At 51.0% G+C, this 24,663-nt stretch overlaps 4 protein-coding genes across 4 annotated transcripts; 3 read left to right on the plus strand and 1 right to left on the minus strand.

Annotated features, from left to right (window-relative positions):
- Positions 1-2,670: 2,670 nt before the first annotated feature.
- Positions 2,671-3,503, plus strand: NCLIV_068620 (putative Ribosome associated membrane domain-containing protein; the record flags this gene model as incomplete). Its single annotated transcript, XM_003886414.1, has 2 exons — positions 2,671-2,676; positions 3,303-3,503. 2 exons carry the CDS (start codon positions 2,671-2,673, stop codon positions 3,501-3,503), a joined length of 207 nt encoding a protein of 68 aa, XP_003886463.1.
- Positions 3,504-7,251: 3,748 nt separating this feature from the next.
- Positions 7,252-8,377, plus strand: NCLIV_068630 (conserved hypothetical protein; the record flags this gene model as incomplete). Its single annotated transcript, XM_003886415.1, has 2 exons — positions 7,252-7,545; positions 8,084-8,377. 2 exons carry the CDS (start codon positions 7,252-7,254, stop codon positions 8,375-8,377), a joined length of 588 nt encoding a protein of 195 aa, XP_003886464.1.
- Positions 8,378-11,213: 2,836 nt separating this feature from the next.
- NCLIV_068640 (putative protein phosphatase 2C) lies at positions 11,214-16,992 on the minus strand (the record flags this gene model as incomplete). Its single annotated transcript, XM_003886416.1, has 9 exons — positions 11,214-11,317; positions 11,544-11,636; positions 11,817-11,942; positions 12,333-12,444; positions 13,103-13,242; positions 13,607-13,687; positions 14,299-14,394; positions 15,213-15,420; positions 16,237-16,992. 9 exons carry the CDS (start codon positions 16,990-16,992, stop codon positions 11,214-11,216), a joined length of 1,716 nt encoding a protein of 571 aa, XP_003886465.1.
- A 5,584-nt stretch (positions 16,993-22,576) lies between these two features.
- Positions 22,577-23,251, plus strand: NCLIV_068650 (putative endoplasmic reticulum retention receptor; the record flags this gene model as incomplete). The annotated part of the gene is made up of 1 exon (XM_003886417.1): positions 22,577-23,251. The coding sequence occupies one exon, from the start codon at positions 22,577-22,579 to the stop codon at positions 23,249-23,251; it is 675 nt and encodes a 224-aa protein (XP_003886466.1).
- Positions 23,252-24,663: the final 1,412 nt, after the last annotated feature.

The raw sequence follows: 24,663 nt of genomic DNA on the forward strand, positions 1-24,663 counted from the left end.
GGAATCACTCAGTGAAACTCAGCCAGATCTGGGCTGCAAAAAGGAAGAAAGCCTGTTACATGCGCTTCTTCGCCAAGTCACTACACTCTCAGTTGGCGAAATCGAAGAAGGCCGAGGGTCACTCCGGCCTTTGCTGGATTCTCTGCCAACTCTCACGCATCTTGAGCTACGGAGGCCAGTTGGAATGACAGAGAAGGCATTTCGTGGCTGCTTGCTGTCGACGGGATTCAAGCAGGTTCTGACCTCCATGGAAAGCCGGAGTACCACCAAAGAGGCCCGGACATCGGTATTTGAACGCACACTGATGGTGAACCAGAGTTGAAGAAAGACATGACGACGCTAGACAGTTCCACGCCCGCATTGGAACTGTTTCCCCACACGGTTGCTGCAGGGATCAAACAGAGGGACCTGAGTGTGAATGGTTGTATGCCGTGCATGCGCAAGTATGGATGCATACTAATTCGTCACGGCATTCTCAGGATTATCGACTAGCGGTGGGCTATGTTGGCTGGTTTTGAAGGTTGTCATCAGTTAAGTTCCCGTCCACCTGAACGACAATCTTGACAGTAATTTGTGCCATCTGGAGCTCCAGCTGTGAACCGATTTCATGTTTCCCCGACAGATTACGTCACGAGTTTTTGGATGAAACACGAGACTCGTGTGGAACCGAAAAGACATCAAATATGCAATATTTCCTCATCATAGCAAATTTCTCGATAATAACAGCACCCGAAAAGTAATGGGGCACCCGGTCCCTCCATCTGGCGTCGGTGTTGCCTATACGCGTAGCCTATGTCGGGCATACCCCTGTCTACTGGTGCTGCCCATTTATAATGTTCCGTTCAAAATTGTCAGAGCTCGTCGTGGATCTCCGTCTCCGAGGTGTGAACAGGCACATCAGGTATCCACTGGAACAGTCGCGGCCTTTCTGGGAAGATGCTACTGAGTTCGCTGTCCGACTTCGTTGTTTTGATTCGATTTCGGGTCAGGAGACTTCTGAGAAAATGTATTAATCTGGCATTGCCTACGATTGGTACGCCGCGTAACTCCGGTTCTTTCCGCCGTAGTGCAAGATACGCAGTCAATATAAATCGCTCCATGCGCTCCTGCAATTTGTGTACGAGCAATTTTTCATCTACATGATAAACGTCCCATATAACGTGCGTTTGGCTCTGTTTTTTGGCAGCGTCGTACTCCTCATCAAATTCAAATTTCGCCGGGGAGAAAACTATTCCGTTGCGTATGATGTCTGCGATCTCTTCATTGAAGGCAGCTGTGCTGGCAGCATCCTCCCCAGCGAGGCCACTGTCCTGCTGCTCTAGAGCGGAAACATGACAAATCAGACTTGGGGACGCAACCATATCGGAATACGCGAATTCGCTCAAATAGGATAGATGTGGACACAGAAATACTACGACGGTAAACACTGGTATGTGCATCATAAAGGTGGACAGGGCATAGCACCGTAGAGGTCGGCCCCAAGGGCCCACGGAGCCGCGGGATTCACGCCGACCCAACATTGTAGTGACGAGCTCTCATTGACGCGCCCCGTTAACGATGACCAGCCGTAGCGAACGTTTTACCTTGACAAAGTCAAGTTCAGCTTGCAGCTCGTTCAATCAGGTGAAGAAAATATGCACAGTAGAACAATCGCCAGTCCGTGGCGACAAGAAGCCGAGCAGCGGCCGGCAAGACAATCGATTGCGTGAATTCGCCTTAAAACACGCATGCATGGATGTCGTGGTTCGCCTTAATATTATGTAGAAAAGATGATACAGTGAAAAAAAATAAATGTAAAACCAGTCTCGAGGAGCGGAAAACGGCCGGGAAATGCGCCATCTCAGCTTCGTTCTTGGTCACTCAAGACCCGTCGATTTCGCACATCCCTCTCGGCACGGACCCTCCACAGCTACGATTCGCTCCGTAAGACTTTCTCTGAAATTGTTCCTTTAATCCGGAAGATTAGATTCTGTAGCTTACTAGAGTATATGGCAAGTGTTCCAAATCCCCCCTGCAGGGAGGTGTGACTTCCAAAGGGAAAGTCAAACGGAACTGCTTTGTATCAGTCCCGCATCCGGCTTGTGCTGGTGTTCCCATCTATGCACGAGCAGCTGTAAAATAGCCGCCAAATTTGTCTGCTGTCGACTGGGCGATTTTTCTTGCACGGTAGCAGAGGAACGCAGCCCTGGCGGCTCAACGGGCTGTGTGCAGCGCCATGATCGGATTGCGACGCGCCGTTTTTCGAGCTTAAGCCGGTCCGAGCCACGGTGGGCAACCGCAATGCCTCCCTCTACTTTTCGGTGGCACGGTGGTGCATCCTACCCGGAAGTGCTATCCTGTCCAGCCTAGTGGTGCCTTTCGTGGTAGTTTGCCCTCTTCTGTCTCTCGAAATCGGTGTGAAAAGGTGTGGCCGTGACGAAGATACGTGAACCTGCGTTTCCGTCATCTCTGCCTTCTTCATGGTGGCTGCCAGGTGCCTCGAGGAATTGTTTTCTGTTCGTTCGACAGACCACGACAACGCACACGGGAAACAACGGTCTTCCAGTGTACAGATTCACCTAGGGACTGTTCCCGTTCACAGGACGAACACCAAGGTTTGATACCGTTTCAGTGCCTGTTTGGTCTTTCCTTCCAATCTGAGGTCGAATTGTACTGTCTTGGACTGCAGAAATGGCGGTAAGTCGGAGAAGAACTCTCTGTTCAAAAAGTTTTTTGTACATCCCGGGATAGTGCTGGTTTTTCCGTGCCCGTCGGTAGGTGATAAGAGTCTTCCCTCTGTATTTGCGTTTTTTTTAAGGTTCCTCACTTTTCCGGTATGCTGGTTTGGTTGGTTCTCACGTGCCTCGAGAAGTTGTTCCCAGTTTCCTTGTGTCCGCCTACAAAGAAGGAGGTGTGAGCCGGCAGTTATCGTACTCCATTGTCCATCGTTCATTTCTCAGCTCGTCTCGTCTCCGACCTCAGGGAAGTACTAATCTTGCGTAATTCACACTACGCCTTCTCTACAAAGCATCTGTTCGCCGTCTAGTTTTTGATAAATCTTCGGAGCATATTTTTGTGGTCTTCAACGTGTTATAGGAGTCCGGATCTCCACTAGGAAGGGTCAGGAGTAACCCAGTTGTGTGACTTATTTGCGGTGACGCGTAGGTGCAAGCGACCGTGTGTCGGATATTAATCAGAGGATTAACTGATCCAGCTTCCAAACAGGTGGAATTGGTGAATGTTACGCCGGTGAAACGCACAACCTCAGTGTTTGAAACTGCACAATCGGTACTTTGCGTTATCGTGCGTTGGATTACCTGCAGGGCCAGAACAGGAAATACGCAGGCAAGATTTCGCAGTTCGACAAGAACATTACCCGCCGTGGCAATGTTCCGGAAAGCCGAATTCGCAGCCAGAATTCGTACCCAGTGGGGCCTCTGATCCTCGCCCTTTTTCTTTTCGTCGTTGTGGGATCTGCGATTCTCCAGATCATTTTTTCAGCTCAGAGGGGAGCTATTTGGTAGCGGAGCTTTCAGCCAATTGTTCGGAGGAGTATGTGAAAGAAATGAAAGCTCGATTTCAGACCGCAGGAGATAGTTGTTTTTTCTGGCGCAACCACCTTACAGCAACGGACAGGAGTATCCGTTTTCTCTCGTCATTGTCGGTTGTCCGGGACGGTGGCAAGCACCAACTGCAGGCACAGATCGGGTTCATGCGGTTGATAGTCGGCAGGACGGTGTTCGAAAACTCGGGATGTTTCGTATAGTGTGGAAGATGTGGAGAAACAAGACGGATTAGTGGCAATGGTTCACCTTTTGCACAGGACTGGCTGCCATTTGTTACGAGGAAGCCGTCTTGTTGAACGGAGTGCCACGTGATGTCAAGTTTTTCGAATGATGCGTTGGCTATCTACACGCAGATTGTTTGGTGTTGGTGTGCAGAACCCTTGAAAACGCCTAGTGGTATCACTTCAGCTGACGGTGGTGGTGCTCCAGAAGTTCCCCACAGCGTTCTCCTGTTTCTGTTTGCATTTGGGTTGTCGCTGCGCTTTGTTGGTATTTCTGCCATGCTGTACCAGCAACTTTGTCCGAACGCCTTAAAAAAACAGCTTATTTCTTCCACGAATGTTGTTGAAGCGTGTACGTCCCTCCCACTTCGACTAGAAGGACTACACTGTTCTCTTCAAGCGTGACGTATACGCGAAGGATGTGCGTGACGTGTATACAAAGGACGTCAACGAAACGCGAAAATCCGCTTCCTTGTCAGCAAGTAGCAGTCTTGGTGAGACAATGTGGGGGAAGATTTCTCTGTTCTTTCAAAATTAGCGAATAGCGTTGAGCTCATAGCCCTGTGGAGCTGACGCTACGGCGACTATTATCGCCCGTCGTCTCGGCTGCATGTCACCACCAAATAGTAGAGACAACAGAAACTGTGGCTATTTATTTGCCGGACGAGTTCCTATTTTAGCTGTCTGGTGTACTGTCAACTATCCGTGAGTGGTACATATGGTTTTGTCCCACTTCAGCATCAGTCAGACGAAGTCGTTGGCAGACAGTGTATGCCGATGTGGGCGTCTGTGAGAATCAGGAGCTTGTGGCGTAGAAAAGAACTAACTGTCTGCCACATTCTTAGGTGCCGTGGTATGTGGAAACCTCGGTCGGGCGAGGGTGAGACACAAGGTATAGTTCTACTGCGAGGTTTAACATTCCGCTGAGCTTGGCGCATTCCTTGTTATTCTAGCTTCACACCCCTTAAGGGCTATCCTGGTTCACGCTCAGCTGAGCACGGTGGCTGGTAGCGCAGAGGAGGCTGCCGTTAACTGCGCCGCTCGCCTAGTCGTACACAGTCATAGGGTTGTGTCTACGCTTCTTTTGCTGAATGGTCAGAACCGCTTCCGAAGGAAACTCCTCACGAAGGACAAATCATACTTGACCGGCGTGTTTATGTCAGCCCCTGGAATCTGGTATTTTCTGTTGGTCGTGGTGTCAAGTTGTCGGACGCTTCTACTTCAGGTTGTACGACTACATGTTTTGCTTGTTACCCTACCTGTAGCACCCAGCAGACACGATCCACCGCTCTGGAATACAGCACACCAGTGCTGGACTGCACCCTGACTGCCATAATGTTGCGAGTCAGCTGGTCGCTGTTTCTGTTGCAAATCCTAACGAGTTCGGCAGGTGCTAGTAGTGTCGTTTGAGGAAGCACGATAAAAATTGTGTTCTGTTGCTGGCTTGTAAGTCTGGGTGAATTCTGTTATGTAGGGGTGACCAGCGCACAAGTCTGCCGAAAAAGTGGGAACATGCGCAATTCTTTGGTCGTATAGAGGGGCAAGACACAGCTATGACATGGCCAAACGAATACACTGGCTAAACTGGCAGTGTGACAGCCCTCTCCCGGAGGAAGACGTGCTTATACAGACTGATCACGGTCGACGCCTGGAGGGGATTCTTTTCGGAGCGAACATCAGGTCTACGAAAGAATGCTGACACATTGCCAATAAACGCGGGGGCAGGAGAAATATTAGGTTATCATACTCTACCGTGTATGATCTTAACGTCCTTCTCGGTCCTTTTGTTGCATGGACGCTCTAAACTGGGTTCCGACTCTTTGCTTACCGCTGAGATGAAAGAAGCTCATGTTAGAGTATGATATACGAAACTGCTGCGCAGTCCCAATCATTGACGATGATCGATCCAGTGACTACCATAGAAGCAGGCATGTAGCCTCAGACGGTCTGGATTTACAACAGTTTTACCTTTATCAAGGATGGATGCCAGTGGAGATCAAATTGGTAGATACCTCGAACATCCACTACAGCCACAACGAATCTGAAATGTGGTGAACTCGTCCCGCCTCTCACCACGATGCCCGTTAACAAGCCCGATTCGATGCCTCTCAATTCATATCATGAAACGTCTGGATCTGCTGTTGTGTATAGTGTGCCGATATGCGTTTGGAATGTGATAAGGCCAGTGTAGGTAGTGTGCGTGACCCACGTGTTTCATGAGTGTGATTTTGCTTGTATAGGGAACGTTCCCTGTGCCGTGCTGGTTTTGGTTCCTCTTTTTTTAGTTATTTGAGAAGCCGCCGAACTACTCAGCCACTTGAAACTCATCCTTAACAAATGTTCCAGTGTGGGAGCGCGACTTACAACGCGAGGTTCTGTCAGAAGGCGTCAGACTCGAAAGAGGATAGTGAAGCGACCCCACTGCGCTGGTTTCGATGACGCGGTGACACCTGGTGACACCTGCAGAGCATCGGCACCAGTTTTGTGGCTCTCAACCACGGATGGTCACTCATCTCCAAAAGGAAACGGTCGCTGTGAAGGCTAGTGCAACGACAATATGGGAACGCTTTCTGGACCACTTTTTCGCCAGACTCGCCCACCACAGTTCTACATAGCGCCTGAACGCTCCCTACCAGAAGGTTAGCTGGGAGGGCGTCGCCAGCCTTCGTAGCCTTGAACTCCTCAAGTAAAGTTTCTAGGTAACACCATGGCCATACGCACCTCACCTCATTTTCATGCTAGCACAAACTGTTGTGACTTTGGGTGGTGTAAAAAGCCTTCCTCCACTTACTAAACAGGTGCCACGACAACGAGAATCCAAGAAGTGTATCCTGTGCAGGCACTGCGACGCCGCGCCCCTTTGCGGAAATAGACTGTTTCGCGGGGCTGCACATGGGCAAGGCTCTTGTTTCTTGTAGTCTGTCCTTAAAAGAGTAATAATAATAGACGAAGCCACGGCGAGAAAGGGGCATCCACAGCGGGCACCCTACCACTTGGCGTATCGGTGGTGTTAATTTGTAGCAGGGTGCCTGCCGTGTACCTGGTCGCGAAGCCAATCTGGACAACACCCTTGCGTGTCTCAAACGTGAACGCCGCAATTCCCTCTCCCGATGTTACTCTCTCTAGACACGTTATCTGTCTAATAAGGCAGGGAGTGAAAGGTGTTTTCGACGATTCTTCTTCAAGTTTTTGTCGTTCTGCTGTACCTTTCTTACAAATCGCCCGTCCCACCGACAGACCTGCCTCCTTTTAACTTTCAAGTGACTTTGGACCTTGGATTTGGAAAAGCGAAACGATGGTCACGGTATATCAAATTTAAACAACAATTAAAAATAGTATCAATGAGATAGGAAACTCATTGTGTTGACGTTTTTCTGGAAGTAGTGATCTTGCCCTGTTTCTTCGAGACTGATTTTGCTTCCCGTCGTCAGCAACCGCCACATCGAAGCGGCGCTCCTGTGAGTACGGAATTTGAGCCAGTCAACATGGGACTACCTGATTGCTGCGGGAAGTCGAAGAGGGGGAATGCAAAGTGCGGGGATAAGGTTGGCCCTCCTGCTACGAATCCTGAAGCAATCGGGTGTGCCACAACAGCGGAAAATCGGGCGAGAGAGTCCGGCGGATACCTGGTTTTCGACCCAGTGTCGAATGGCACACTTTTTCTGATTTGGAGTAACCGGGAAGTGGCTAATGCGATGGCATTTTTTTACCCGAAGAAGCCTGTACCTGACTTCAAGTTCAAGAATGGTGGACGGCAAGAAATCTTTAGGAACTTGTTGGTGAGTGGTGCTTTTGTATGCGTCTTGTACGGGCCGGGATTTTATGACAGGTCTTGGCCTTCCCTGTGCACGAAACGATTGTGGACGAGGTAGCCCACGTTTTGGCGGTCATTTTGGTTGAGCCTTAGCGAAGGGGATGCCATCTTTTGGAGAGTTAACCATGTGTATGCGTCGTGGCGAGCCTGCCTGAGATTATTATCAGGCACTGGCCGTGCTCAACCACATCCGATTTCATGCCGGTCGTATACGCTTGAAGATTGGTGTGCTTGTTCCTCTATCACATTACGGTGTGTGAGCACCCGTTATTGTACCACACAGACTCTTGCCAGAAAACCTGAAGTATCGCAAGTACGCGTCATTGTATGTGAATATACAGAAATTAAAGGCCACCACTAGTCTTTCCAAATGAGACAGGCTGATATATTTGGATTACTAAATACAGGATGCAGCACCACTGTTTGAACAAACGCTGTATCTGTTAAACATGATCTCGTCCAAGTATCCCACTGAGTGTTCTGTGCAATTGTGACTTATACAGAGCGACAAGAAAAATTACTACGAGGGATGGTGTCACTTTTTCAAGGCTGCAGCCGAATTCAACGGCGAATGTAGGCTCTTGGCGGGCGCTGACACAGCTCCGCTAAGAGTGACTGTTGCCTTTTTGTTTGGAACAACAGTGAAGAAGTTGGCACAAGCACAGCCTCTGCCGACAAGTGGCGTAGTTGCGATCGGATGTGTGCCCCAGGCACAGACGACATTCGACGTTCGGACCATGCACAGGGACCTGTTCCTGGGAAACTCACGACAGAGCGGAGCTGCAATCGCCCTGTAGGATGGAGCGAGCACCAAGCATGAATGGAAATGAAGTGAACGGCGGCAAAGCGCTAGAAATCTAATGCGCGAACAGCAAACTTGAGGGTTAGGTCATAGTCCGAAGAGCAGCGGCGGAGAATTTGTGAACTTCGAGAAGACTCACGATTGACACTCATGCCGCTGGCGGAAAGAGGGAGTTGCCTGTGGGTCCTTAGGCCGAGGCGGTTTCAGCGTTGCCGGAGGAACGTCTGCCGCGTCGTGGCGCCTGTTGAATATGATAGATTAACACATTTTCGCGATTGCCGCCTTTCGCCGATCATTAGGTGGAATGGAACAATTGTTCGCTTTTGCGATGCGATGAGGGGTGAGCGTGGTTTCGTCGAGGAACTTCAGCGGTTGCTTTCCAGCAGATATGAAGACTCCGGTTCCACTGCGTCTTCTTAATGCGGACATCACTGAGGAGCTTCTTGGTAAAATGAGACTACCACATACACCGGTGTTAAGTTTACGCTAGGTCACAACCGGACGACTCCTCGAACGGCAGGATAGTGCACTGCTTTTTGACGCGAGACTTACACACCGCCCGCAAAGCAACGCGTGTTTTATGTAACTGCGATTCTTGGGCCGAAAATGCTAGATGCTGGGTGCAAGAAGGTGCCTCATATCGAAAAAAGTGGGAAGCATTTACTTGCGGCGTTTCGTCACAAGAGGCATGATTCGCGTTTTTCCAGTCGTCCACAACTAGTAGACAATTGTCTGCTCATGGAGCCGTATTCAGTTGTACTGTGGTACATGTGGCTGCGTGGGACGAGTCAGACAACAGCTGCTTCTAGACTCTAGTATGTTTTCACAGCCAGGTGGTTTACAGCTGAGACGACGGAGAGCCCAGTTAAGACCCTATTGAGCAGGCGGCTTGCTCTGCCATACGCCATTCCTCCCTTTCTCTTTCACTATTTCAGTGGTATAATATCCCTGTTTTTTACCGATAAAATGCAAGGTGTGCCCGGAATAGATTTATGGATATACTGAGTGTTCTCGAAACTGGTGACGCCGCATGCTTTTTATGTCTTGAGGCGGATTCGGGGAACACGTTATGCTGGAAGGCCAAAATCTCGCACCTGAGAAACTCCAGTAATCACCCTCGTGTGGCTGAGAAGTAATCCGTCTGTCTCATGAATTCTTGCTCTAGCCGTTTTGTTGTTCATGATGCCACAAAGACTGTCTCTCTAGAATAATAGCTGCGAGGGATTCGGCCCCAACCATATACTCACGAGCTAGCAAATCTACTAAACCGAAACTCCCCGTGTGGTTGTTAGGCAGAAAACGTGAAGTTAATTTTCTTCTCTCCTGCGGTACATGCCTTCACTTCTTCGTTTTACTCTCCTTCCTCAACTTTTCTTCCTATAGCAGTACAGTTTTGTAAAAATGAGTATACATTCACTTAGTGGAACAGTGCGCATCCTCAGCGACAACGGAAACGCATGTAAACTTGTGACTCTGACGGTAACAAAGGTATGCTCCACGCCTTCCTGCGTTTCACGGTGTCTCAGTGGAGCAAACACAAACGAAGGGATCCCCACTCATACGGCCAGTCTCTTCACACGCCGTGGATAGTCACACTGGACACCGTTGGTGCATTTTCCCTGCATTCTTGTTCAAGTAAGTATCCTTCTGTATTTCCACTGAATCGAATCGACAGTGATATTCAATCACATGCTGTGTTAAACAACTCGGTCCAAGGTAGTGCAAGAAAAAGTGCCAAAGGAGGACCAGGCCAGTCCCCCTTTGCCGCAATGGATCTTCGTTGCGAGCACACACCCGCCATGTTCGAGAGCGGAAAGCCACAGCGTTCCTTTACAGTAGCTAGCAACTGCTTAGTCAGGGACTACATTTGACACAAAATACAAAAGAAATGTTGCGAAGGAGTTCGACAAACAAACCAGTTTTTGGAACGGTTCCAGGTCGGAACGCGCTGTGTCTTTTCACGAATCATCCAGTCGAAATAATCGCCGACTTCACCCATCCAAAATCGACGCGAACCTCTTGTCTTGCCCTTCTGGTTCCGAAAGGTTCCCCAGAAGCGAAGCCCGCTGCCGAAGAAAAATGTTCGGCTCTCTAACCCCAGCTGCCAGCATTCTCACTCACACCGGATCCTAAGAGCTCATCTACCTGCCTCTTGGCATTAGAGGGAGCTTTTCAAATGCGGGAACATATCAGGGCACAACTGAATCGCCAAAACAGACACTGTACACATGTTGTGCGCACTCCTCCGCAGGATTAGATCACCCGATGAGCCCCCCAAAATCCATTGATCGTTGCCAATCGAACACATCATGGATCAACCGCACTAGCTGTCAAATAAACATCCTGGAGCCGAATGTTGCCACAGGACACGGCAATTTCAAGGAACTACAAATCACATCAGCCCAGTTTCTATTGTAAAGCGCTCTGTTGTCTGGTCTATCGATGCACTTTCCTGGAGAAATCAGCCCCCACACATCCCGCTGCCGCTCAGGTCACCACTCGCTGGAAACCGAGGATCCTGTTGGTACCGCACAGGATTTCGAGTACAAGACGGAGTAGTGAGTACTCCTAGCTCGTCAGAAGGGATTTGCCTCTTCATCATCTAAGTCACTCCTCCGATGTCTACCTTCACTTTCCCTAGGCTGATAGTGACTTAAATCATCAATCGGCGGTGGCATGCGCAATACATATAGACTCCAGATCGAGCTGCCGCCGGCTGTCAAACTTCACTGAATGTCTCTTGAAAAATACGAGAACGCCCTGTGTAATCAAGCACTCTCCTTTGCAACAAACGTTCACCCTCCGTAGCTCTTTTCAGTTCGATTCTATGTTTAGAACAATGTTACAAGCATGTCCTTCCCCGTGCCATAGCGACCGCTTTTATCGTCCGTGGGCTTATGCGTTAGAACTTCACTACGCAACACAACGCGTTCGCCTGAGCATACAACACACGGATACGGGTGTGTCCGATAACGAAGCACCGCAGTAAACCCACTGCATCTTCGGTGTCTAACCATCCAGTGGTTATACGCACGTGAGATGGAAAGACCGACATCGGTCCGGATCCCCTCCAGCACACGAAATGTCTCTGAAGAAATTCGCCGGCCCTCACCATACTTTCAGCTGGACTGAACGTCCTGAGAGCATTCCTAGATGCTTACCTGTGAAACTGTAGTCGAAGCGTTTAACTTCCGTATTCTTTACAGGCCTTTTCACCAGCTTGGTAATCATTATGCTGACGTTGTCCCTGCTTCCTGGAGACGCAGCACAGTGCGACAAAAGCAAAAGGGCCATTCAAAGGCTGGAGACGCTCAGTATCCAACATTCTGAAGCCTTAACATCTTTTCAAGGACCACAAAAAGTGTAACAGACACAACTGCTCTAAAAAAAGTTGTCTTCAGGTTTTCCAGTGTTCCAGGATGCGCAAAGCCTACCGAGCATGAACGCAGTTTCTAAGATTCTGTAGGCGACTTCTGCAAGTCCTCCTCCGGTCTTCTCCATTTCCACACTGAGGAGATCAGCAACAAATTGCCAATTCATTTCTGGTCGTTCAAAGATACCTGCAGAGACAAAGACAAACAATTCTTCGAACTACTTTGCACACACGTCGTTCTATACTCAGGAGCTGTCTCCACGCCTCCTCTTAAAATCCACTACCTCGTCTCAGATTTCCGTTCCAATTGAACAGCATTGGAGTCGTTGTCAAACCCGGTAACGCGCGAAAGACCAGCGTGGCGGCCACCTGTTTTCCGCGTTGAAAATCGTTCGTTGTGTCCTGGTCGTTTTCATAGCTGCGTTGCCTTTGCAGCAGACCTTTCTTCTACTAACCCGCTCAATCTCTTTCGACGACATCGCCACTTTTGCGTCGCTAAATAAAGAAGACCGGCAGATTATCCGGTTCTCGCTTTCGCAGGAACGCCCTTTCCTCGGTGACAAAACTTGAGACCTACCGTCACAGCCCATAAGGACAATGTCGCCGGGCAGAGCTCTGAACACGTTGAGGTCTGGCACAGCCACGATCTTCTGCTCATTCGGGTGCAGGTCATCGCGGTCTTTGAGGGCCTGTGGGCACCGCAGAGTTACACACGTAGAAGGTAACTTTTACACGTGGCTACATTCCAATTTATTTGCTTTATTGAGGATACGGTGCACGAAGTCTTCCACGGTTTCAGTCATCTTGGGAGCCTTGGTGCTTCCCCGACCGAGGACATCATTACCCTGAAACTCGGTCAACATCTAGGACCACTTTCAGACACAGTGAAACGCGAGGACAAATTTTGACCCCGGTGCGCGGAGGCTCATAACCGGGAGGCTCTTGTTGCAAAACGGTTACCGTCGGCCTGCCTCACGAGTGGGCTGATACGTACAACAGCTTTACAGCGTCCGGGACTCCCAGAAAGACACCAGATTTGCGGCCTGAAGCTAGAACTGAACGCACTGCTGAAGACACCGGCTGTGCGACGTAGAGGAAAACTTGTATGCGCGTATGTGCGAACACACCTGTTTTGCCTATGCTTATTGAATGCACGTGCAAGCAGACGGCACAATAGAGAATGCAACGGCAAGAATGGCGGAAACAGAAGACACCTGCAAGGCAACAGCAACTATGAACAAATACCCCACGGCCGCCGCGAAAAACAAAACAAGGTATGCGAAGAAGGACCGCTCGGAAACCTACAAAATCCCCGAAAGCTCGTGAGAGGGCCAAACGTCCATCAACGCGCCAAACACCCATACGGCGTAGCAGGAAGCCTCCAGCCCGCTGAATTCGCTCTCTCTCGATTTCCGCCGTCGGTTTGTGGTCCTTCGACATAATTGTGTACGTTCCATCCTGGTGAACAATGAGACCTCGACTGTCTCCTGAAGAAGAAAGCACACGCGTTGTGAAATAGGAAGCAGACGTGAGGTTGTCTCCAGATGCTTTCCAATGTTCTACGAACAAAATACCTCTCTCCACACACTGCAACAAATAAATAAAACGAACTCCGCACTTTCAGCGCCTACGTCAATCTGCGGCAACTGACACAGATGCAGTAGGCCTGCCATCAAAAGTGATTAACTGTAGTCAACGGGATCTGCAGTCGTTTCTTCTTCCGTGGACAATCAACAGCCTTCTCTCCACATTGCGTTTGCTTCTAACAGCATTCTTATCGTATTGCCACTTCTTTCGATTGGGCGACGAAGAGGTCGTAGTCCTTTGAGCAGAAAGTTTCGTCAAACTCACCGACATTGGCCGCGTATACGTTGAAAGAGATACCATCTGGAGCAGTGGGATCATCCACCTTCTCAATGGTAATCATCAAACCTGGAGAGCAATGTAACAGCACGGCATGGGCAGAGCGACCCTTTAAATCGGATGTGATGTGTTAATTTCGTTCTTCGCTTTCCCTAAAACACCCGACCCGCTGCAACAGTTTGTTTTCCCAGACCCAGTCCTTGTCTGCCGCTTCCTTCGCCGCGCTCTGCTCTCGAGATCGCCAGGCAGTCGCGCATCATGACACAGAAAAGAGTGCAGGCATATATCGCCTTCCCACAAAGAACGAGACATGCAGGCTCTCCCTTGTCTTTCTTTTTAACAGATTCAAACGACTGGTGGTCCCAGAGAACGGTAGCGTCAGGTCAGTGGACACGGCTGGTCCCTTCTCAGCGCCGCGCCTGCCTGTCCGCGCGGACCAGGTACCTAGAGCCATGAAAGATTCGGAAAGTTAAGCAGAGCGGTCCACAAGGAAAAGAAGGGACCGAGAAAATGTCTGTGTATACACAAAGGTGTCTGTGGATGGCCGCCCTTGTGTGTATCGTGACTACATATTTTAAATTGTGCGCCAGCAACGACGAAAGAGACTCTACTGTATAACCGTCTCGAAGAAGAATTATGCTTTCGTAAAACGCAGCGCCTTTACACGAGCTACCTCTTACCTGTCGAACCTCCTTTCAAATTGTCAGCACGCATGTCTGCATCCATTTGGAGGCAGGTTTCACGGAAAGACTCTTCAGACAGGTTTGGCATCGAACCTGAAGTGCCAGAATCGACAGAAGTGCAATATGACAGGGTCTGAATCACAGGCGGTCGTCTAACCAACTGCCTTCCTCTGGGGCAATTGCTTTTTGACGAACCTTCCACGTAGACGCTGGCCCCAGAGTTCTTCAACTGCATGCGCGATACCAGTGACCACACCATGTACCGTACCACAGCGCGATACGAGGAAAAGGTACAAAAGGTCCCTTGGACTGTAAGTTCATTCTGGGACGGAGGCCGTGTCTTCATGGCAATTCTTCATCGACATACAGTGGACACACACTGCGTCTCGAGCTGCCAAACAAGTACTTTAATTTATCTCTCGCTGGCACATCTCAAGATTCCACCATCGAAGCGGTAAAAAGAGGCGCCCGTCTGGCTAGAAAGGGGCCAAAACGCGGTAGCCAGCTGGCGTCGTGTGATTCCTTTAGTTTCACTTTCTCAGAGCTGCACACCAGAATACCCTCGTCTTGTTTCCAAACGTCGGGTCTCCCGCGACTCTACGGATCGAACTCTTTGAAAACAATGCGTTTTGCCGCCTACGCAGCCTGCCACGAGAGCTGCGATGCAGTCGTTCCAAACAGACATGCTACACAGAATAGATGCTTCTCTGGAGTGTGGGTAGAAGGTCAATGGGCTCTTGATTGAGAACTCAAGAACCGTTTCCACGAACTACCCGCGGTGTTTAAGCTGAAATATTTTCTACGGATGTATAGAGAAGAAACGATTGTAACTGAGTTAATCCATAAAGAGGAAGTAGGCATGTACGGCGACGCGTCGTATATTCTGTGAAGAGGGTTGCACTGCCTCTTACCAAGGTAACTGGAAGCCACATTGACACAGCGTCGAGAAACCTGGTAGCCTCCGTGGCCATCGAAAATCGCCTTTAATCGAGCATCTGGGAAATTCTTCAAGGGGGCGTGAACCACCATCGCGTCTTCATCCTGAGGGCGTCGGCCGTTCATTGTTGCCGCAATGGTTTTTGTGTACCAATCAACAACAAGGACCATCTTCTTCGCTTTCTGGTCGGACACCCCAAAAACGCAAAACACACAAAACGGGATACGTGCATTCCGCGTCGATGCTTACAAGGTGACACGGGTCCAAAACTTACCCGCGTCGCCTATTTCAGTCCACGCTTCAACACAAACGAGTCCGAAGAGGAAGTCACGAAAACCCCTGTTTCCGACGAGTGGATCTTCGGTGCGTACGCCAGACAGCGTGCAATTGAAAACCGAGACTAGGGAAGGCACAAGCCCCTAACATACTGACATTCGGACCCAAAGACGGACGCAGGGAGAGTCAACTCGGTACGGTCATTGGGGATATGCTGGAAGATCTTCAGTTCGCACATCACCACTGAGCGCTGCATCCAGCTATGAACGTTCATCAGGAACGACCTGGGGCCCGTGAAGAACTGACCACTGTAACGCATGACGCTTCCATCCACCTCAACTCTCGGCACTCGTACATTCAATGCCACGCTGTATATACGCCTCCTATATCCATTGACCTCCGAGACACAAAAGCCTTTTTCAAACTTCTCATGGGTGTAGTTTCGGACGAAACACGTCCTCTCAGTTTTTTCATTTTACTGACACGGCGGTGTGCAAGGCAGACACTTCGAGACGCCAGCAGTCCGTTACAACGGAAAACACTTGACCAGTGCCCTCGCTTCTTCTTTCTCGTCCCGCAGATCGTTTGGGGCTACGACGCCAGCGGTCGCTCCAAGACTGTCGGGCCTCAACAGTTTTAAAAGAACAGCGCAAGCATGCCGCATGCAAGCTTACAGCCTCTCTCCACCGGTGTATGTGTGTGTGAGTCTTGCACCACCTTACCTGCTCAGTGAAGGGTTTGGAGCCTTTGGCGTTGACACGCACCGGGGCAACTTGCTGCTGGTCAGCTGGGGCCGGATGTTTCTCCGACGCCTCTCTCGATGCGCCGTCTCGCGATGGCCCGCTGGCAGCCGTTCCCCCGGCAGTCCGAGGCGCTCCGGTCCCTCGTCCTGAACTCTTGCGCCTGGCATTCTTGCCGTCGTCGCTCTGTTCTGACGAGGTTGTTTCCTCCCCGGAACTCGTTTCCTTGTCTCCTGCGCGTGGCCTCGAGGCCTTGCTGGCCCCTTCACCCGCTTCCGCTAGGAGCTTTGCCGCACCTGCATTCCGTGCGTCTTTTGCCCGGTCTGCTGCACTCGTGTCTAACCCGGCGCCTGCCTTCAGCCCGCCCTTCTCCTCGTGAGACCGACGACCTTTCCCCCCCTTGCGCGCGTTTTTCTCACGACCGTGGCGCTTCGTTCGACTGTCTTGACCTGCCGAATTGCCGACTCCCACGGACGGGCGACCCCCATTCACAACGCCACTCGTCGCACCAGCTCCCTGCTCCGCATGTGAAAGACTGCCCTCCTCAGGAGCGCCAGGCGCCTTCTTGGAACCTCGGCTCTTTTTGTGAGACGCGAGCGACTGGCCGTTCGATGCTGACCCGTCGCCGCCGTTCCCCTTCGTTCCCTCAATATCCTCGCAACCGCTAAACGCGACCAAGAGAGTGCAAAGGGAAATCAAAAAACCCAGCCGCCGGACGGCGCTCCGGCGGCTCGCCATCGTGCCGGAAAGATCGAGCTCCTGTGTGGGAAGACGTAAAGAAAAATGCGAAGCGATGAAGACAGGATACACACCCGGGAAGCCCAGAGAACAAAAGCTTTAACGAGACCCAGACACGGGTACAGGCGGTAGCATACGCCCGCTTCAAGGCCTGGTAAAATCGAGTTTTACGCGGTACGGCGTTCGGCGTGAAAAAGAGCGAGAGACCGAGGTGACAAACTCTCAAACGAAGACGTGAGCGCAGACGGCTTCCACGGACATCCCAGAAAGAATGTTCGCGAAGCGACTCAGTCTCGCAACCCAAAATACCCCCAGACGCACAAGCTTAGACCTAGACGCACATTTTTGCCCGGACACTCCTCTCCGTCTCAAGAAAGACAGAGTTGAGGGCTCGCCTCCCTCTCACTTCCCGAGAGGGGGAGAGACACCAGGCCGACGGCACACGGGGCTCAGCCAGAGTGCATTTTCCCCGGGGCGTGCGCTCGGGAAGAGAGAATCCGAAAAACGGTTTTCGCACAGCAGAAACGTCTCCGTAAAAAGAGCCCCACTAAGGAGCCGAACTTTGGAGACAACCGCGTGGAGAATGCTTTCGTACGCGTTCAAAGCAGAGGGCGGACCGTCGTGTTTTGACGCCGCGGGCCCCTGCAAAACTTGGTGCAAATTTCGACGGGTGACTGGCCCCAGAATCAGTGCACCAGTACCGTTCACATCCTACTTTTTAGGTTCCAACTTCGCTGAGTCGTCCTACACGGTATCTGTGTGGCGAGAGATTTCAGAAACGCGACAGCACGAAAGGACTGTGACCGGGTAGGCCACGGAGAGCAAATGCACAGGGAAGACTCTGTGCGGGGCACGTTTTCCCTCTATTTTTCTGCTTTGCCCGCGACGGGTAAGGAAACTGTCGATCCGAAAAATCACAGAGAACAAAGTACATCAGTCCTCCGGAGAATAACAGCCGACGTGACTCTCCTCACAACCGACCTCCTCAAATTTGCAGTCGCTTGCGCGGTGGTTCGCAAGCGTGGAGTTTGCGACAAGCGTCGCCCCAAAGCGCCGCCCCATCGACGGCCTAGCTTCGCATCTGTACTCCCAGTGCCTTCCCCCCTGCTGGTCGATATCGATTGCTGGGGGCACAGGGAACCCCGCATGCCTTTTCGAGAGAAAACACAAACAGAACCGGCTGCTACACTTGCCGTTTTAGAAAATAAGAGCATTCGCAAAGGAAAGATCGGGCACCCACCAACAGATGCATTCGGTGTAGCTGCGTATACCCAACTCCGTGGACCACACATTGAGGGGGGATTTGGCCGTTGTCCGATAGTGTGTGTTGCAGACTGGGAGGCAGTGCACACACGGCAGCGACCGTCTGCTGGAGCGGAGGATCTACAAAAATACCGCGTCGCAGAGAGGAAGCGCGATATGTATGCCTTCACATGCATAGTCGAGCAATGCGTCCAACCGACGTCAAAAAGAATAGCCGACGTGCAGGGAAGTCGTCGTCCATGGCTGCGTTGAAATTCGGGCTGCTTGCCGGCGAGGCACCGAGAGCGCAACACCCCCCACAGGAGCAGGAAACACGTGTGGCTGTTTGGACCGCAAAATGTTCTGAATGCGCCGCCTCGTATCGGGCGGAAACGCGGCAGCGAGCGGGAAAATGAATCAACACGGCCTATGCCTCCAATCTGGGCCTCTTTTTGTGTCTGCTAGTCCACCAGAAATGCAGAAACAGAGTCCACACCAAAAGTCACCCACGGTTGACACTTGAACACCTGCGGATGATGTGCCGCCTCCACCGAGCTACGCGGGTTTATGCTGCTTACGTTTCCGAGAAGAGTTGCTTCACCTTACGAAAGGAGCTGTCTCGCGTTTAAAAGAGATTGTGCTTCCCAGTTTGATTCTGCACTCTCTTGGCACTGGCCGTACCGGTGTGTGCACGGTGGCCATCCTTGCGCCGTCTCACATTTGGGCCACGTTGATTTGTTCTCTGTGGAGTGCAAACACACAGAACTTTTCCGTAACAGAAAACTCTAGGTGAACTGCCGCCGTAAGACACATGCGCACAGGAGCTTCTCTGCTCATGGACTTTCCCTTTGTGAGTGCCTCGGAAAACCCAACATCGCCTCCCTGAAGATGCTCTGGCGGGCCATCAACGTTGTTTCTGAGGTCACAGTTCCCCTTGCGGCCTGCAGTGTTGGGCATGCATGGTCGATACAGGACGTTGTCCAGCCTTCGCTTGGGATGCTGGTGATTTGCAGTATAAAGAAGAGGAAGACGTCGAGCTTATCCTTCAGTGCAGCCCTGTTAGTTTCTCAGGCATGAAAAAAACAGCCTCAAAGCTTACGAATTTAGGTTCTTGAGGGCCCCGACAGCCTTTCGTACGGGCGACAGATGTTTAGCGTCTTGAGTCGCGGTTGCATACCGGTTCGCAGATTCTCTTGTAACCTCCGATTGGGAATGCGAAGATTGGAAGTAGACTCCGCGCCGTGGTTTTTTCTTTCGAGGTGTAACGCTTATCCCATGTTGACAGAACCAAGTTTGTGGGAATGAAATAGGACAATAATGTTGCGAGAAACGCTTTCTTCGTCTTTCCAGAGAGAACGAATACCGAACTCGAAGCGACTCTGCTTTGTTGTAATGGCAGTGACCAAGGGTAACTCACATTGCAACTGTAGGGATGAATTCCAATTGTAAATTGTGTTAACTATATGACACGATGCCTGAATTTACAAACTGCCTTTCACCTATCACCGTGAGCTTGAAAGCCGTCCAACGGTTCATCCACGTGACACACGGGGGACGTGAGAAGGAAGAGAACTACAGAACCGATAAAGACAGCGTTGTCTGTTTTTTGCCTTTTAAGTGGCATACTCAATGTGGTTTCGCTCCTCCTGCGCCTTCGGATAGCGCCGGTGCCGCACGTGATTACTGGCTGAAAGCGGCTCGTTCACACTCGCTTCGAAAGGGAGGGGAATGGAACAGCAGCGAAGCACAGGTGTAGAATTTGCGGAATCAAAAGGCAAAAAGTGGGGCGAAACGCCTAGAGAACTACAAGCTGCATCTTTCAGAATGAAATCCACGTCTGGGTTTAACGTTAAATCTCTGTTGGAAATAGCGAGCACAAACCTGCTTCTCTTGTTTCACTAGGACGGTCTGTCGACTCCCATGCTTTCAATTTTCACTGTTTGGGTGAAGTGCGTGAACCCATTCCGTTGCCTACTGCCGAACACGGAATGACCGGAAACGTGTAATGCGTGCTTGCGCCCCGTCGATGCTGGCTGTGGTTCGTAGGAGCATCTCGCGAGGCCTTTGGTCTTCTCAAATGGTTGTGATTCTCAGTTTTATCGCCAATTCGACGGACAGGCAAAAACATTTCGACACTCTCTTCGCGGAGAAATGGGCCGAGAGGCGCAGGACATGAAGTAGACTGGGTCTTTCGCACACACCTGTCTTTGGCACAGCTCTGGTTTCCTTGTTGAACGAATTCGGTCTTGATCCTTCCGCTATCCGCAATAAAATCATTATCGGAAAGTGGCTGGAAAGGGTTCGAGATTCGAACACCGTTACGCTGTGCAGAAAGGGATCATGCACGGTGAAAATCGACCGTCGCCTGCTGTCCACTTCGAACAGAAAAAAACCCAGCACTATCTCCCTCCCTGGTCCCAAAGGAAAAAGAGACGTCAACGACATGAGCGTGCGTTGTGTTTGTGACGAGTATACTCGGTTGAAAAATTGCAACTGTGTGCAGTGCTCTCTTTTTGACTGCTGGAAGAATCTCGGAGGGGGGCGGCGCGTTTTCCCGTTTATCTACCCGACCTTAGGACGAGGAGGGACCAGAGGGATAAATCCTCGGCCGTGAGTTCACCGCTCCTGAGGATCCTCGTCAGCGAGATGCATCATCCACCGCGAAGTTTCTCTTTTTCGCTTCTTGCTTTGTGGCACATCTCTTCGCTTTGTGCGTTTTGGGGGATATTTCCTCCATTTTTCGAGCTCGCCACTCTCGCGTTCAGCTATTCATGTCCTAGGGACGAAGACAACGAGCACGAGTGGCTACATCCGTAAGTCCGAACTTACATCTCTGCATCTGAAGTCTCTGTGGACAACTTTGTGGCCTTTATTGGGTACTCCTGCTCCCAAACTGTCGACTGCGGAAATCGCGAACGACTGCCGGGGAAACAGTGCTTACCACTCGTTTTTTTCTTGGAGACACAGATTAGATACGGTGCACAACTCTGCTGGAGACGACCATCGAATTCTCCTTGCGACGATCTGGTTCCGTCACAGATTTTTGCCGATCTGCGCCCAGTTTTATTTGCCCTCTTTCTTCGAGAGCTCTCGGAGTGGGAAGCCTCGGAACCACCGTCGCAGCCCCAACAGAAACGGAGGGCCTCCTCTGAGTACCGACAGCGCTCGCCCGAAAATATCGGACTCTCTGGGCATCGGACAGGGAACTCAGTTTTTCCATCCTGCTTCTTCTCGCTCTCCGACACCTACCCGCCTGTTCATTTTCGAGGGGGTGTTTCGCCCTAACCAGGTTTCCGGGGCGCCGGCCTTTAGCCACAGTCTCCAAAGGAATCACGGACGTTTGGTTGCCTGTCTTTCCAGGCCTGCGGATTGTTGGCGTGTGCGAGTCACATATTTGTTCTTTACAAACATTTGTAGACATCCCGTGCCGGCGTCGGTGTGCACGCCGCGTTCTGTACTTTTTAAACACAAAGGACAACGCAGTGAATCTGTGCGTGTCTCGACTTTTCAACGCCTTTTGGTATTTCGAGAGGCCTTTGGTTTTTACGGCCCTTCCTGCGTCGCTCGCGCGCGCTGTGTCCGTACTCCTCAAATCGTGTCACCTGGCTGCCTCGAAGCGACGGAGTTGTGGATCCAGACGAAGGTGCGGCGTTCCTCTCGGCATCTGTTTTTATTTTGTACCACATCATCCGCCGTTGTCTCCCTGTAAAACGCCGTGTACGTGCGCTCCACTTTCTCGCCTGCTCAACAATCAGGACAACTCTGCATCGCATACCTGGCGCTTCCGCCCTTTTCGAATTCCTTCTGTGTCTCTCGGCTCTCGCTCGTCTCTCCCTCCAGGGCACAATACACCGCACGGGGCTCCAATCTCTCTTTATTTCAATATCGCCGTCATCGGTATTCGGAGGCTTCGCGCGCTCGCGCCCTTTCTCGGGGGTCTCTGTACAGGGGAGGTTCCCCTTTCTCTCAACGGGGGACGAAGTCGAATTCCCCATCTCTTGGTGCTCGTCCCACAGTGACAGGCTTGTGCTGGACAGCGTACACACCGTCGGTTTCTCCGAGTCTCTTTTCTCTTTTCGTGAGGGGGAGTTCTTAATTGCCTCCGTTCCCCTCTCTTTCTCTCCCCCTCTCTTCCCCTGTCCTTGTGTTTTGTTGTTTCACGCTTCACGGCATCTTCGAAATAAATGCGCATGAAGCCTGAACGGTGATGCAGTTGCTTAGCAGTTCGTCGTAGGCGACGTGTGACTCTTGGAGAGCAGCCGTTTATATATATATATATATATATATATATTCATACATACAGGAACGGCAGTTGTCAGGTTCCGTTAAACCATCAGGCAACATGGCGCAGAACGTATTTCGTCTCTCAGGAGACATGCTTCATCTGGTCTCCATTTTTCTTCTTCTTTTCAAGTTGTACCGGAGCAAGAACTGCGCAGGTTTGTCTGCCAGGATGCAGGAGTGTTACCTCATTGTTTTTTGTTGTCGATACGTCGACCTAACCTATTCCTTTATTTCTGTGTACAACTCAGCTATGAAAGCAATTTTCATCCTGTCCACAGCGTACCTTGTATTTCTCATGAAGAAGAAAGTGCCTATCTCTCAAACGTACGATGCCAAGGCGGACTCCTTCAATTACTTGTTGTACCTCGTGCCTCCATGCGCCATCATCACGCTGGTTACTGCAGACTCGTTCTCCGTTCCTGATCTTAGCTGGACATTTTCTATATGGTTTGAGAGTGTGGCTATTCTTCCTCAGCTGCTTCTTCTCCAGCGCCAAAGGGAAGTCGAGAATCTTACTTCGCATTACGTTGCATGCATGGGTCTATATCGCCTTATGTACATCCTGAACTGGATCTACCGGTACCTCACGGAGTCGCCGCCTCATGTGAATGTCGTGAGCTGGGTAGGAGGGGTTGTCCAAACTCTCCTCTACGCCGACTTCTTCTATTACTATGTACACGCCAGGTGGTATGGCCACAAGCTTGTCTTGCCCGTTGTAGGTGGGGAGGTGTGATGACGAAGGCTTGAAAGGGAAAGCGAGGACTGGACCAGTGAATACGCATTCGTCCGAGCGCGTCAAGGACCGGTGAATGCCGGGGCTGTGGAGAGAGAAGTGCTAAGACGGGGCACGCCCCCTGTCCGGGAAGGATCGACGTGAACGCACCTCCCCGACGAAAGAATTTGCTTTATTGGAGTCCTCTTGTTTTGGGCATGTGGCAGAGAATCCGCGAGGACAACGCCTCTGGCTGCGTCCGATCCTCTCGCTGTGTTTGTTGGTATTTGCTGTCACATCTTACGGATGAGGGGTGCGCCCTCCAATTTGGATGCACGAGTAAACTGTGTAAGAGCCGTGCGGACGGGAGAGAGACACGGAGTTTATTGGAGAAAGAGCTAAGGAGAATGCGCACGTGGGCGAAGCAATGAAGAAAGCGTGAATTCACTCGCAAAGTGCAAGAGGGAGCGGCGACATATGAAGCCACGACTGTCAACCAAAACTTTTTTCGGAGAATGAGGGGGGACCTGCAGAGGAGATCGGTTGTCTTGTCATAACCGCCGTTCGACCCTACTGTATCCTGCCTCATAGAGTAGGTTGTCGCGGTCGGATGTCAGATAACTGGTTCCCTCGTTCCCCTCGTGCGATGTTCCCAGGATTGGGAGCTCATTTTTTCAAAGTGAAAGCTTGTCGCTCTGTTGCGTTGCGTGAGTTCATGCACTTCAACCTTCTAGAAACCGCCAGTGTTCTTGCAGAACTGTGTTGTGCGAGGCTGCACACGAGCCCTTGTTGGCAACGAGGCAATGCAGAGACACCGAACCCTTTGAGCCGGGACAAAAGGCAAGAGTTCACTCCTCTACAACAACCGGCAGTTGCAGATGCACACTAAATCTGTTCCGCTTTAGAACACTCGTCAGACTTTTACTTTGGACTCCATGGAGGCAAACAAGTACAATGCCTGGGGAGACTGCGTGGCCGATCTGCCTTCTGCGCTCTCCAGAGTATCCTACATGTTCACAGGCTTATTGTCTGTGGATACACACTGGTGCAGTCCCGGCGCCGTAGACTCGGAAGAAGCCGCGAAAAAAAAGAAATGAAGAAGCCGCGAAAAAAAAGCCCTTAAGGCAACACAGGGTCTACATTCGACATGCGCAAAGAGCAGCCGAGAGGCGTCGAGGCCTGCACCTGAAAATCACAAGCTCTTGCTAACCTGTCCCCTTTATCGGCAAAGAGGGCATCAGCGGGGTTTTCGTTTCTTCGTTCGTTTCTTCTGGGGCTAAGGCCCCCGTGCGTGTCCGCCCTGGAGACCTTTGCCGAGGAAAAATGTCGGCGCAGCACTCCCTCATGTAACCACTTTCTTTTCCTGACTGATACTTTGGGGGTACTTGCTCTTAGAGGCCTGTGCATTGGCGCCTGGATTTCTCTCGCCCGCA

This window comes from Neospora caninum, chromosome XII, assembly GCF_000208865.1.
Source record: "Neospora caninum Liverpool complete genome, chromosome XII".
NCBI lineage: Eukaryota > Apicomplexa > Conoidasida > Eucoccidiorida > Sarcocystidae > Neospora > Neospora caninum.